At 40.0% G+C, this 14163-nt stretch overlaps 2 protein-coding genes across 12 annotated transcripts in view; one reads left to right on the forward strand and one right to left on the reverse strand.

Annotated features, from left to right (window-relative positions):
- LOC134571246 (uncharacterized) overlaps positions 1-14163 on the forward strand; it is a 516374-nt gene that overhangs the window by 244693 nt on the left and 257518 nt on the right. The gene's annotated exons all lie outside the window — the stretch shown is intronic.
- FRY (FRY microtubule binding protein) overlaps positions 1-14163 on the reverse strand; it is a 434727-nt gene that overhangs the window by 119642 nt on the left and 300922 nt on the right. For all 11 annotated transcript variants that reach the window (XM_063429398.1, XM_063429404.1, XM_063429371.1 and 8 more), the window contains 6 exons: positions 8285-8375; positions 6457-6536; positions 6291-6371; positions 5023-5191; positions 1223-1315; positions 557-655 (listed from right to left, as the gene is read on the reverse strand). In XM_063429398.1, the coding sequence (XP_063285468.1) occupies positions 557-655; positions 1223-1315; positions 5023-5191; positions 6291-6371; positions 6457-6536; positions 8285-8375 (613 nt within the window). The remainder of the gene's footprint in view (positions 1-556; positions 656-1222; positions 1316-5022; positions 5192-6290; positions 6372-6456; positions 6537-8284; positions 8376-14163) is intronic.

A 14163-nucleotide genomic window follows, 5' to 3' on the forward strand; every position in this document is an offset into this window, starting at 1 on the left:
AATGCAGACACACAAACATATCATTAAAATAAAAAATTTAACTAGCCCCCCCCCCAGCCAGATAGGGATACTCTTAACTCTAAATTCCCAATACATACACATTTTTGTTTCTGTAAATGGTAGGAACTAGATAGACACACACACATTCTATGTTTAGCTTATATTGGTTTAACCTTAGCAGAGGTTATCGTAGTGGTTATAGTCACAATGCCATGCAGTGGATCCCATAACTGCACGTTTGTGATATAATGGTACTCTCTGTGGCTGTGGTAGGCTATGAGGGAGGGATGCACACAGGCACTAATCCCTGATAAAGACCCTATCCTCCCAGTTTGAGGTAAGTGTAATAATCAACTTACACATTTATAGCAGTTTCACGAGGGCTGTGCAAACAATATCATTAAATTGAAGTGAGAATGGTCGCTTGTGTAATGACAAACAAAATAAAACGTTAATTTTATTTTAAAGAAATTGATTAAATTAAGCCACAAGTTAATAAAAAAACAAAACGTGACCACAGGGGAAGTTGTTCCTTAAGCAAATAAGTGTTACCCACCAGTGAATGCTTTTTTCGGGAGGAAAGTTCAAGGGTCGTATCATAAAGACTCTCCACAAAATTTCTAAGACAAGGGACATTTACTTCGTTCTTCACTGCCTGCAAACAAACAAGCAAATGTTTTTACTATACATGTAATGACTACTACGCAGGTAAAGCCACACGTTATAACCTACTAGGTTTTACCCAGAGTCTCTGGGTTGTGGCGGCCGAATGATAAGGGTAGGGGGTGATGCATACCTCTGCATTCCAGTCTATGCTCCCAGGGTGGGAAAATACACATATTTATAGGCAGGATGAAGCATTTTATAGCACTTTGCTGATAGAGCACTTTTCAATTATATTCAGATGATGAATCTCCATTATTTAAGGTTAGCATTACGTACGTGGTAGCATTTTTACATTTTTTTTGGTCAAGTGCATAAGTGCACTTAATCGACATATAATGTATCATAGAGTGAATGTTTTATGGTTTTTACAGTATATGCAAAGGCCTGTGCATTATCGGATATTCACCTGTATTCATGATTAACTGCTAAATATAAGTTACCATTACAATGAAGAGTAAGAGTTAAGCTTCTTTTAAATTTTTTTTTTTTTTTTTGGCATATTCTATCTCACATTAAAAGATTTATACAAAGTTGCAATGATTTAGAAAGCACTTACTGCAGCAACCGGTACAAGAATTTCCACAAATAAGCCGGCCAAGGCATGCTTGATATCTTTATCTTTTACTTCCAGGAAGTAGTGTGCACATTCCTAAAACCAAAAGCAATGGGAACAAGGGAGAGATTTCGTTTATTAGAGTTCTTTAAGTGATCGGTAGTTGAAAGAGACAGAAATAATGTATGTAGCTCTTTAAAAATGATCCTGGCTCAATAATTCCAATTTACTGCACAAACTGAAGAATTTGCACGGCCAGATAGCACATGACTATATTTAAACATCATCAGATGGTCTGGGTTTACTGCAAGTGATAATATTTATCCTAGACACCGTGCGTCAGTTAAAACTCAAGCAAATACAAAGATTAAAGTTTAGAATGAATTCCGCTACCTCACTATACCGAGCAATCTTAAATACACTTACTGGCTTATTCACTAAATTTCAAGTGGACAGCAGCTGGCTGTCACAGTTTAACTGTTTCAATCCATTCAGCTAATCCTAAAATACCAAATTCCGCTATTTCAACTGAAATAGAGTTTGCAATGCCAACAGAATAAAAGTGAAGAGAGTCAAGAAAGTGAAAATTATTTATAGTTTATTGACTCGTGTATACCTTTGTTAGCAATCTGACTAGCACACTGTATTTACTAAATTAAGTTATAGAAAGGGACTATGTCATATTGCATATTTCAAGTACCATAACCACTTACACATAGCACAAATCGCAAAATAAATAAATAAACCTCCATGCTTCTACCTCAATTTTACACTGCTAATTTTGGCCCCAACTCCACCTCCTTTTACTTTGTGATATCAGAGGCATGTTATATAGGGGTTCCTATTTAGGAGTGACAGTCCATATTTTGGGCCCAAATAAAAGCCAGTGACCGCACAGGTGCATGTACCATTCCCACCTCTCCAATGTATGGATTACTACCATACTCATAAAAGATCAGATAATCCAGAACGCAGTGTTTTCATAAACAAAAAAAATAAGTCCTAGAAAATTTATTTTTGTGAAATTATTTAGAACTTTTAATTAAAGTGGTGCAACTTCGTCTGAAAGGTCCTTCCAAGTTGTCCAGCTGGTTCTATGTATGACTTGCAAATGTTTATAACGTGCAAATAATTGTATTCTATTTAATTCAATTTTTGGTCTCTGTTGCATTTGTTATTTGTAGGTTTCCCTTGGCGATGCTTTCTACCTACCGCATAATGTTCTTTCCATGGTAAATGTGTCCTGTGTTTTGTTTTATTATGTTACTTTGAGTTGGGAAAAAAAACAACTTATTTTTTATTAGAAACAAAAGTTAAGTGAGAATATGCTACAGTCAGACCAACCCACACAGATATATTCAACATGAATAAATATAAAAACACTAAAGAATAATAAAATAGGAGAAGAAATATTGGTTAGCAGTAAAAAAAAAATACTGTGAAAATTCCTTATTTCTAAGCTTCATAAAGTACCTGCCAGGCAATCACTTTCTACCACCAGTAGTCTTTATATTGAATAAGCACTATTCTTTCAATTCCTTCCAATGCATACATACTACATTTACATTATACTACCATACTACCATGGGGTATAGATCATTAGAAAACTTCTCAATACCTGTGTGTAATTTAAAGGGGAACGGCCACATGCCAGGATTTTCAATATTATGTTTACTTATCCCCTATATTTAAAAAATATGTATTGGTGAGGTGCAAAACTAAAATTAAAGGAACACTATAGGATCAGGAACACAAACCTGTATTCCTTACTCTATAGTGTTAAAACCACCATTTAGGTGGATTGCCTCCTTTCCAGCCCTAAAAAGTTCATATTTACCTTCTTTCCAGTGCTGAGCAGGTCTGCCACCGATGGCCTCGCCCTCGATCCGCCTCCTTGGCTGACATCATCAGAATTCAATGCTTTCCCACACCGTGCAGCACTGCCCCAGGAAGCACCTGTAGTAGCCATCTGATGAGTGGCCACTGGAGGTGTTCCTTTTCTTTGGAAAAACCTTGTTTACATGAAAATGCCTGCTGGGACTGCCGTTAAGCTGTAGTTGTGCTTGTGACTATAGTGTCTCTTTAAGTACATAAATCCAAGTCTCTGTCTATTCTCTGTCATTTGCACCCGGCAGTCAGCATAGAGAGGAGAAATAAAACAAGATTTATATTTATTCTCCTCATATGCAATGTTTGCCCTGGCTTGTTTACAGAACTGGACTATTAAATTGTGTGATAAATCTTTACAGTGTTATAAAGTTCTTCTCTAAAGTTAGAATTCAGGGCGAATTTCAAATTTAAGGCAAGAGTAGCTGAACTGACTTGGAGGATTTTTCCAGATCGGCTATTTTAACCTTACATTTGAAATTCACGTTGAACTCTAACTTCAGTGAATAACCCTGTTAATATAAATTTAAAAGAACACGGAGAAACACAAGGTTAATACAAGTTATGGATGATTTTTAACGTTTTATTTAACACTGAGATTTCTAGAAAAGTGACAGGTTCTCTTTAATTATTCCCTCCTATAATACTTTGCATACAGTGCCACAAGCCTCAAAGGGATAGAACAAACTAAGTTAAAAGTTTCCTTTTTTTTATTCCCATTAGCACAACAGACACAATGGTTTAGATATTACAATCATGCTATCAATGCTGTTTGGGTAAAAAGGTGCCTGTAGGCAAAGGCTTACTCTAAATGGAAACTATATATTTTTCTTTTCTCTTGCCTAGCTGCAACTTAACCTTGCAGAGCCTCAGGCGTATGTAATAATTTTAAGAGTCAAATTCTTTGCCATTAAAAGCATATTTATGTATGCATTTTAGAGAAAACTACTTGCCAAGTTTAACAAATATTAAAGGGACACTATAGTCACCAAAACAACTTTAGCTTAATGAAGCCGTTTTGGTGTATAGACCATGCCCATGCAGTCTCACATCTCAATTCTCTGCCATCTAGGAGTTAAATTACTTTGTTTATGCAATCATAGTCACACCTACCTGCATGTGAGTTGCACAGATGTCCTAAACACTTCCTGTAAAGAGTCACTTAATGTTTATACTTCCTTTACTGCAAATTCTGTTTAATTTAGAATGTCTTATCTCTGGCTCTGATAATAGACTTCTAGACCCTGCAGTAGTCTTGAAGCCTATTATCAAAGCAGGAGAGGAGATAATCACATGCAAGACTTCTCTTGTATGTAATTAAAGTTCAATTTACAGAGCAAGAGATAAGAAAAACATTTAATGTAAGTTACATCTAATTGAAATTGAAACCATTTTGTTTTCATGCAGGTTGTATCAGTCATAGACAGGAGAAGTGTGGCTAGGGCTGCATAAACAGAAACAAAAGTGATTTATCTCCTAAATGGCAGAGACCTGAGCAGAGAGACTGCAGGGGCATGATCTATACACAAAAACTGCTTCATTAAAAAAAAGTTGTTTTTGGGACTATAGTGTTCCGTTAATTTCTATGATTTATACATTGTTTGTATTCATCACTATTTTAAATTTTTTTTAAAAAATCCAGTTTTACTTGGTGAATAAAGTATCCATTTGGTAACAGCTGCTAAAGGACCACAAGTTCTATAATCGATCTGTTGTCATGTAGTCTATCAGTGGTTGAAGAAACAGTGTCTAGTCCTATCGCACAGTAATACAGGTCTAGTCATAACGGTCTTTACCAAAGTTCATGACAATGACTACCGTCTCATGATGGAACCCAATTCTTATTAATTACTGCTGGCAAGCACTTAAAATATGGGACATATAATTTAGATCATTAAAAGCAAACAATACAATACCTGCATAAACTGTAGAGATGCTTCAAAGTCCTCTACAGGATACATCTTGATGCGGAAAAATTTCATGCCCATTATAAGACTGATGATACTCTGAACGACATATGGGTTTTGCTCTTTATGCCGTAGCTCTTTGAGCTCTGCTATAAATTTCTTCTTCACAGAAGGAAACCTGAGAAATTGCAATGGACGGTTAATAAGTTATGTCATGAAATCTCTTTGAAACAATTATGGGCACTTCCTTTAAAAGCTTGCCCAGCTCACTTACAATAAAAAAAACACTCCTATGCATTGTCAGCTCAGACAAAATGATCAATACGGCGTATCCATTTAATTCACGTTTATACAATGTCCCTTTTTCTCCAGGCCCTATTCTCCTCCCTCCACCATACGAAGATTTCCTATAATCTAAATCAAAAATCTCTCACGGTTATAACACAGTGAAGAAACTTTTTTAAAGGTGGACTGAGAAAATGGAAAAAGGTTTTGCTTTGTTGAACAAGCGACTTTTATGGTCTCAAACCAGAGGCCAGTTTAAACTTTGCTCTGGCACTCCGAAACGACTGTAGATACATATACTCACAGGGTGAATAACGTTTGCCTGTGGTGGGGTTTTTGTTTCCGATAAAGTTTTGTGCTACTCATAATTATCATGCTACATATTGTCCCTTATGTAAATATCGGTGTAGCCTCTCTTTTAACGTGACATTCCCGACCTCTCTATTTGCGGTATACCCTTGCTAATGAACTGAAACCTGCCATGCCAAATAAAGTTATGGGACCAGCATGACTGGCTGTGTCACTTTCGTACTCGAGCAGAGCTCACTGCAGATGATGCAAATCCAGGTGATTTACAGCAAATACAGAAAACACAGTTGAACAAAAATGTGGTTATTTCCAGCCTGGAGTATCACGTTAAGCAAGTTTTTTTCTTTTTAAAAATTAATTAACTTAATAAATGAATTTTAACTTACATGAATTTTGCATGCGCAATGAACATATTGATTCATCAAGAAAATTAACCATCTCATATCCACTATCCTGGATAATGAAATGCCAGAATGTGATTGGCTACTGGAGCACGGACTATCAAACTATGGACAGCTTTATTGCTATTTATTAACGCAGCTCAGGAAGGTTTAAGATTGCAGATGGCTGTCCCGGTACTCACAAATAGTGGTATTGGCAAATATTAATTTACATTTTATACAGCTTGGTTAGATGGGAATATTATTCTGGAGCAGATATCTGTAGCAAATGCATGGACTTACTTTGACTGTGCTAATACACCTATAACCTCAGCATATAGATCAGCCACTATATGCATATTTCCAGTGTTTGGACCAAGGTACCTGCAATAAATAAATACATAGTCAAACAAATTTTACTAGAAGACAGATCGATTTGATCAGCTCCATATATAATCAATTGCTTTACCCTTCCTTGTATTTAAAGTGCTTGAAAGCCAATGTTATAACTTCGTGGACCAAGCTGTCAATGACAGGATGTAAAGGGATCTGAAAATAGAATCAAAGAATGTGCAGACTGTGTGAGAATTTCAGAGGATCTCATAAAAACAGAAGTTGATAGAATCTAACATTTTGGATCAGAGCATACTGTTACCAAATAAAGCAGCTATTACATAGCATATATTTTACACTATTTCTGATTTTTTTTTTATACATTTAGACTGTTATAATTGCGCTATGACATCATAACTTCATTCAGGAAAGGTGGAGCCTGTGCATTTATGGGACATCTATCACAAAGCCATACCTAGCAAAATATACCTAACTTGACCAGGTAAGTTTCCCCTCCCCCTTTCATCTTCTGATATAGGAACCAGGAAAGAAAATGGCGATCATTAAATTAAAATAGCTAGAGCTGATATGAAAAAGATGGCCCTGGACATGGACAAAAATTGAGGGGGGTACCAAATAGGAGTACCAGTGGGAAGCACCACTTGTCCTGCCTGGATAAACTTTATTTTTTGTAAGAGACCAGATGTCACACCTGGAGAGTTGATAGATATACTTGTAATTCCTACCATCACTATTTTATCTTATAAAAGCCGCAGTCCATTAAAAAAGATGATAGCCAACTTCTCAATCTCAAAGGCAAAAAAGAAAAAAACCTCTTCAATAAACTCAAATTGGTTAGTTCACTGTAGTTTAAGGGTTAATGTTTAGGGGTTAATGCTTAGGATACTGTAGTGTAGGGGTTAATGTTTAGGGGTTAATGTTAAGGATACTGTAGTGTAGGGATTAATGTTTAGTTAACTGTAGTGTAGGGGTTAATGTTTAGTTAACTGCAGTGTAGGGGGTTAATGTTTAGTTCACTGTAGTGTAGGGGTTAATGTTTAGGATACTGTAGTGTAGGGGTTAATGTTTAGTTCACTGTAGTGTATGGGGTTAATGTTTAGTTCACTGTAGTGTAGGGGTTAATGTTTAGTTCACTGTAGTGTAGTGGTTAATGTTTAGTTCACTGTAGTGTAGGGGTTGATGTTTAGTTCACTGTAGTGTAGGAGGGTTAAAGTGTAATGATAGTGTAGTGCAAACTGAAGAACTTTACTGCACAGTGCTACCTGAGATTGGTGGGCATTGCAATTCGATGACAGCTACTAAAACTGCAGCAGGTGCTGCTCAGAAGAGTAACTGCGACTAATCTAAGACAAACTGTGACATGTATTTATCTTTAAATATTCATACATGTGCTTTATTAGGGACAGTCTGTGCATAATAACAATCTGTTCTTTAGGAACCATTTTCCAAAACTGATTGACACACACCATTATGGAGTATCTCAATCAGGGCTGCCCAAACGCGAAAAATGAGGACCTTCCCTAATCCCTATTGATATTATGTGTTTAGGACCATGTTGTGATGATGGCCATGTATAACGATGGTCCTTAATGAGTTAAGTGCAATTAAAGCTCAATTGTATTGTTCCATTAAAGCTAATCATTGGAACCCAGCAATGCCCTTTAATTTTAGTCTATAAATTTAATATTCATATACGTCACTTACAGTATACTATGCCTCTAAATGACCAGTTTCTGCTAGTCATCTAATGAATATTGCATCTATTATTGAATTATTACTGATGAATATAATGTATCCTAAATTACACATTAAGTACGTCACTAATTGCTTTGGTAAATCAGGCAGATTATGTTTTCTCTCTAACGCACTAATGGCAGAAAGAAAAACATTTGGTTTATTACAGCATTTTTCCGTATGAAAAGGTAAAATTTGTATTACTGTACCTGTTTTAAAACTTCTATCAGGACTAAAGAAAAAATAAAATCAATTGCCAAATCTCTTCGTTCCATCAGATAATCTTTCTGTTGTTCATCACTGTAAAAAAAATAAAAAAAATAATGTGTTTTAGCTGTTTGATTCTACATATTCAAACAGGATTTAAAAAATTCATTATCTATCAAACAAACAAAAAAAATTAAGCGCAAGAAGGGTATTGAAGTCAGCTGTAGTAAAAAATTAGTCTGATACCCGATTACTTTGCAAATATAAGGGGCATCGCGTTCGTAAATTACTGCAAAAATCTCTTCCTCCATAGAGGCACCCTCAGGTCTCTGCTTCGGTCAGGAAGCACTTCGATATTACCGTGTTTCCCCGAAAATAAGACCTGGTCTTATATTAATTTTTCCCCCCGAAAAATGCACTAGGGCTCATTTTCGGGGGATGTTTTATTTCGGGGGTAAACGGTAGCAAGCATGCACTAGAAAGCAGGTTTAGATTCGGGGTAGACTTAACAGACATCCTCTCCAGCCCTCCGTGCAGTTAGGAGATATAAAGCAGATTTATTCCAGCTACCGTGTTTCGCCGAAAATAAGACATCCCCCGAAAATAAGCCGTAGTCGCTAATTCGCTAATCTTTGTTCGGGGAATTTCCCCCAAAAATAGATTTGCAGGATTCCATTTGTAAATTCACTAATCTATGAATGGGGAAAACTTTCCCAAACATAGATTAGCATACTAGCGCATGGAATCCCACGGATCTATGTTCGGGGAAACATCCCCAATTCATAGATCAGTGAACTTATTTTGGGGGGAAATTCCCCGAACATAGATTAGCGAATTAGCGACTAGGGCTTATTTTCGGGGGAGGTCTTATTTTCAGGGGAACATGGTAGCAGGAACAAATCTGCTTTATATCTCTTAACTGCATAGAGGGCTGGAGAGGATATCTGTTATGTCTCAAATGCATGCATAGCTAGAACCGGTACTGTGCCAAGAATCATGGATAGCTTTTTCATAAGAGAAATGGGTAGAAATGGGTGCACTGCATCTCATTCACTTAAAAAGAATGAGGACAACTTGTTCCAGCTAATGGGTGAACGGATAATGGCTGTTTTTGTTGTAATAACCTGCCTTTAACTCCGCTACCAAGTCCCAAGCCAAACAACAAACAACTGGTGATAAGGAATTGAAAGATTCAGGTTGCAAAAACTTAAACCAAAAAAAGCAAAGTTTTAAAGATCACCAATACATAGCTTGACTTGATAATGTCACAGCAAGATTACAGCATTGTTAAACATTTGCAAAAAATACTGGTGTCTTTTAAAAACTAGAATAGCTTCTGTAGCTTCAGAGGGAATTCGGGATAATCGTACCTTTTTTAAAAAGAAAAAAATAGAGTACTATAAAAGGAGAGGGGCATTTGCTGCAGATGATAATTGATGAATATCTTTAAATTGGACTAAAGAGTACCCCAGCGAAATTTGCTTTAAATGATATCTGTATGCAAGGGGTTCCGGGATGGAAGAATAAGTTACAAAGTAAGAAGAGGAGAAATACCAAATGCAAAATTGTATTTCAAATTTAGAAAACAAAGTCATATTACACAGACTATATGAGGTCCCACACGATACAAAAACAGGAATGGATTCTGAGCCTACATGATTAATACAGTTTGATGGGAAGCAACATTATTGCATTAAGTGATCATGCATCGGACACAAGATGTCTAAAATTAAAAGAATGAATGTAGGCCTCAATTTATAATATATGCTGCTTATTTATTCATCAACTGGAAAAGGAACACCACGCAATATAGATTTTGTCATTGGAATGCGTCTTTAGAATCATTTACTGCTATTAATAACTGGGATCACTATCGAGTTCACCCAACACTTTAAAAAAAAAAAAAAAAAAAAAAAAACCTTTGCAGATTTTTTTTTAAGGTTGTATGAGAAGGATAACGGCAAAATACAAAGGATGACCTTGATTCCAAATCAACGAATGGAAAAACTATACAATTTTATCAGAACATGCATTACGCCCCGAATCCAAACTTCAGAACACTACTTATGTGAGATCAGTAAAAAGTGAACATGAAGTGGTCTCTTGTAGATAATGAAATATGTATTGAGTCCACTTTATCTGTAGTAAGGAAGCTTTAAACATTCTTTTTGCAGCCTTTATCTCTGCCCGCAAAGTAATAATGAGTAAAAGTATCGGGCGATAAAACCTTGAAGGGAGCCACCTTCTGCAGGAGACACATAAAAAACTAAAATGGTAAAATAATCAAACATCTACAAACATGAAATATATAAAGTATAATAGATCAATTATTAGAATAGTGAGATCGACACATACGCAAAGTAGGAAATTGAGAAAATAAGAGCAGAAAATATAGCGCAATGATTGAAGGGACACACAACCAGCCACATTTAACCATAAAAGGCTGATGTGCACACATGTAAACGAGATATAAAGACATCTTGCATCATTCTAAGTAAACTACATCCATGTGTTACAATTTTATAGCATTTTACTCCATGAAGCACAAGAAATGCAAAATAAAATATTAGAAAATGTTGACGTCCAATTCCTGCCTCACATCTGCAACATTCCAACCTTTCTTAAGAGTGGGACCAACACTTCTTTACAGAAATGTCCCTTTTCAGTTGACCTCACCCACTTCCTCCATGTGTTAATAAATGTGTGAGATCTCAAATCAAGGAAAGTCTTGGTCTGGTGATGACCTTAAAAAGGGGGAGACGTCAGGGGTAAACTAGACATGGGGCAGTAGGACACAGACACTCCACCATGACCCGACAAGTATAAGACTATACACACATACAGCTGATCACATTTAAAGGAGGAGACCGGGAGCTTGTATAGGCCCTAAAATACAAGACACACGACATCAGGGCTCCCCCCAGAACACACGATATCTGACCAATCACCCCACAGGGCCACTTAACATGCAGACACCCAAGACCACGCAACTAGGCCGGAACCCCGGGCGCACTGAAGTAGATACCCGAACCCCAAACATACACTACTAACAAAGGAGGGGGAGGTGGGGGGAGGGGAGAGCACAGGGTTGACGAATGGACAGTACAGCGGGGGCACACACTAACTCACGGAGGAGCTAACAGCCAACACGAATCTGGCGAGCAACACCCCCAGAGAACCTGAGCCCCATAGCCCACATACTTAGACACGCGCCCCATAGCAGCGGGGCAGGTCCACTGAAAAAGGGCCTGGAGGCACCGGGGGGACGAACGGGAAACGGAACAGGGTGACTGACACAAACGGGGTATGACAGAACAATAGCAGAAAACAAACCAGCCTGGGTCGCTACGAACGCCCCTTCAGGTAGAAAGCCTGTAGTGGTTGACTCTACCTCAGCCAAAGTAGCAAGAGTACTAGGCAAACCTGGCTGAAGTACCCAGCGAAAATCTAGCCGGCCCAGACAATGAGCCGAGACCACCAGAAGGCTTCCCATCTTAGACACATTATAACAACGTAAGTGACAGTAGGTGCCCGCACGCAACGACCTACCGTACATATTCCGCACGTCCTAGGACACAAAACACCGACAAGACACATTGAATGTAAGACTACACAACCCAGTGGGGTGTACCAATGACTGCTCTGACCCAGACGTTACCAGTAGGAAGAAATACTGTCCGGACGATACACACAATGAGGTAACCCCGATAGCCTAACGAAGATAAGTGATAGAGGAAGTAGGGCAGGGACACCCCTCAAAGAGGGGAGGTATCTCAGATCACTAAGAAGTACATATGGGAAGAAAGACCTACACACATTTGCTACCTGATTTAGCCATATTTCAACTCAAAGAGAGCCATATACGCACACGAACATACAAGGTGATGACGCTTACTATTGTATACCTTTGCAAGTTTGTATTTATTGTTCTGCTATGCAAAAACCAATAAAAACAACATAACTATAAAAAATAAAAAAAAGTGCAATATCTCCATTAAAAAAACAAAACAAGGGGGCGTGGCTTGACCAGGAAACAAGCTGGACGTGCAAGCCTAGAGCTCCGCGCTTAGCCCCCTATACCAACAGCTCACAACAGCGATAAACCGACCAAAACACAAAAAAAACCTTACCTCCCCTCCCCTGACCCGCCATGGATAGGCGCCAGCCGAGAAAATCGGGCAAAAAAACCATGGATAACACCGCCACGGTACCCGACCTGCTTGCGGCCTCCCGCACACCGCGCCAAGACTCCCAAAATGGCGGCGGATCCAGCCCACGAGCCCAGGCCTCACCGACGACCCTGAGCACACCCCAGCCTCAGAGCCTGGCATCTTCCGATATGGCCCACATACTGACCGAACTGGCGGCGGTCAAGAGCTACCTAGCTCGAGAGATTGATAGGTCATCGAAGGAGGTGATGTCCGAAATCCACAAGCTGGGTGAGAGAACAGCAGACCTCGAGCACCGCGTGGAAACAACCACGGTGGCTCACAACACGATGTCCGCCCATGTCAACACGCTCACAGCCCGGCTGGAAGCATCGGAGGCAGCTCTAGAGGACTTAGCGAACAGGTCGCGCCGCAACAATATCCGCGTGCGCGGCCTACCAGAGCAACAAGATGAAGGCCCAATTTCGGCCTTGCTTCTCACGATACTACGCCCCCTCCTGCCGGAGATACCAGACGAGCACTGGCACATTGACAGAGCCCACAGGGCCTTGCGGGCCAGGAGAGACGACAACACGAGGCCCAGAGACATAATAGCCCGGTTCCTCCACTTCCAGACAAAGGAAGCAGTGCTGAGGAAGGCCAGGGACAACCCCATCACACACCAGGGAAAGGAAATCTCCCTTTTTCAAGACTTGGCCCCCATCACCCTCCAACGCAGAAGAGAATGGAGACCAATTACGGAACTGCTCAGGGCCAACACGATCAGGTATGCCTGGGGACATCCGTTTAAATTAATGGTCTTTAAGCAAGGCAGACCACTCATCCTCATGCCAGGCACCGACCCTGTGCCCTTCCTCCGAGGACTGGGTATTACAATACCAGAGGGCTTCTCGATGCCAGACACCACCCTCCCAACCTTGCAACCCTTACCACGCGACTGGTACACCGCCGGAGAATAAACGGGCGGCAGACCGACACCTACCAGGCCTACCCGACCTCCCAGGAACGAGCACACCCGACCCTCTCCTGACAAACGGCATAGCGTCGCTACCACTCTTCCCCATCCACCAGAAGCAGATGAACTGGTCGCTATACATCGAGAAAGTTGCCCCACTCGCTGATCGGACGGGACTCATGCTACCCAAGACCCCGTTTTTTGTAATGGACCCCATCGCATCAACCTCGCGCTACAGCACGCGGACTTCTTCTTTCCTTGACGGCCGCTGACACACACTGCTCCGGCTCCCTAGACCCTGTCTACCCACACGACACCTGTCACGGCGACAGCCCCAATTATTTGGTACTGTGTGCTGTGAGACTTTCTAAGGACTATTGCCGCCAACTTGATACCAAAAAGAGACTCTAGTACCGGCTGTCAAAATCCAGACATCGCATGGAAGTGTAATGTATACTGATAACACCAGTGGGATGTATTGAGTTAACTAGCCAGGTTACACACACCACTGTAAGCGTAACACATCATACTAGACATCACCCCACCGCACACACACACTATACTTGCATGGGGGCCGGTGGCGGGATCCACTTGGGGGGGTGGCGGGGTGGGGTGGTGGGTGATAGGTGGCTGGGGGGGGCTTGGGTTGCGGGGGCAGGTTGCAGAGCACACGACTCCAGGGACACAAAGCCAACCCAAGGAAAGCAGTGTAACATACGGGGAGGAGAGTGTGAAGTAGACATGTTCCTGCTCTGTC

The sequence above is a fragment of the Pelobates fuscus genome, chromosome 1 (genome assembly GCF_036172605.1).
Source record: "Pelobates fuscus isolate aPelFus1 chromosome 1, aPelFus1.pri, whole genome shotgun sequence".
Lineage (NCBI taxonomy): Eukaryota > Metazoa > Chordata > Amphibia > Anura > Pelobatidae > Pelobates > Pelobates fuscus.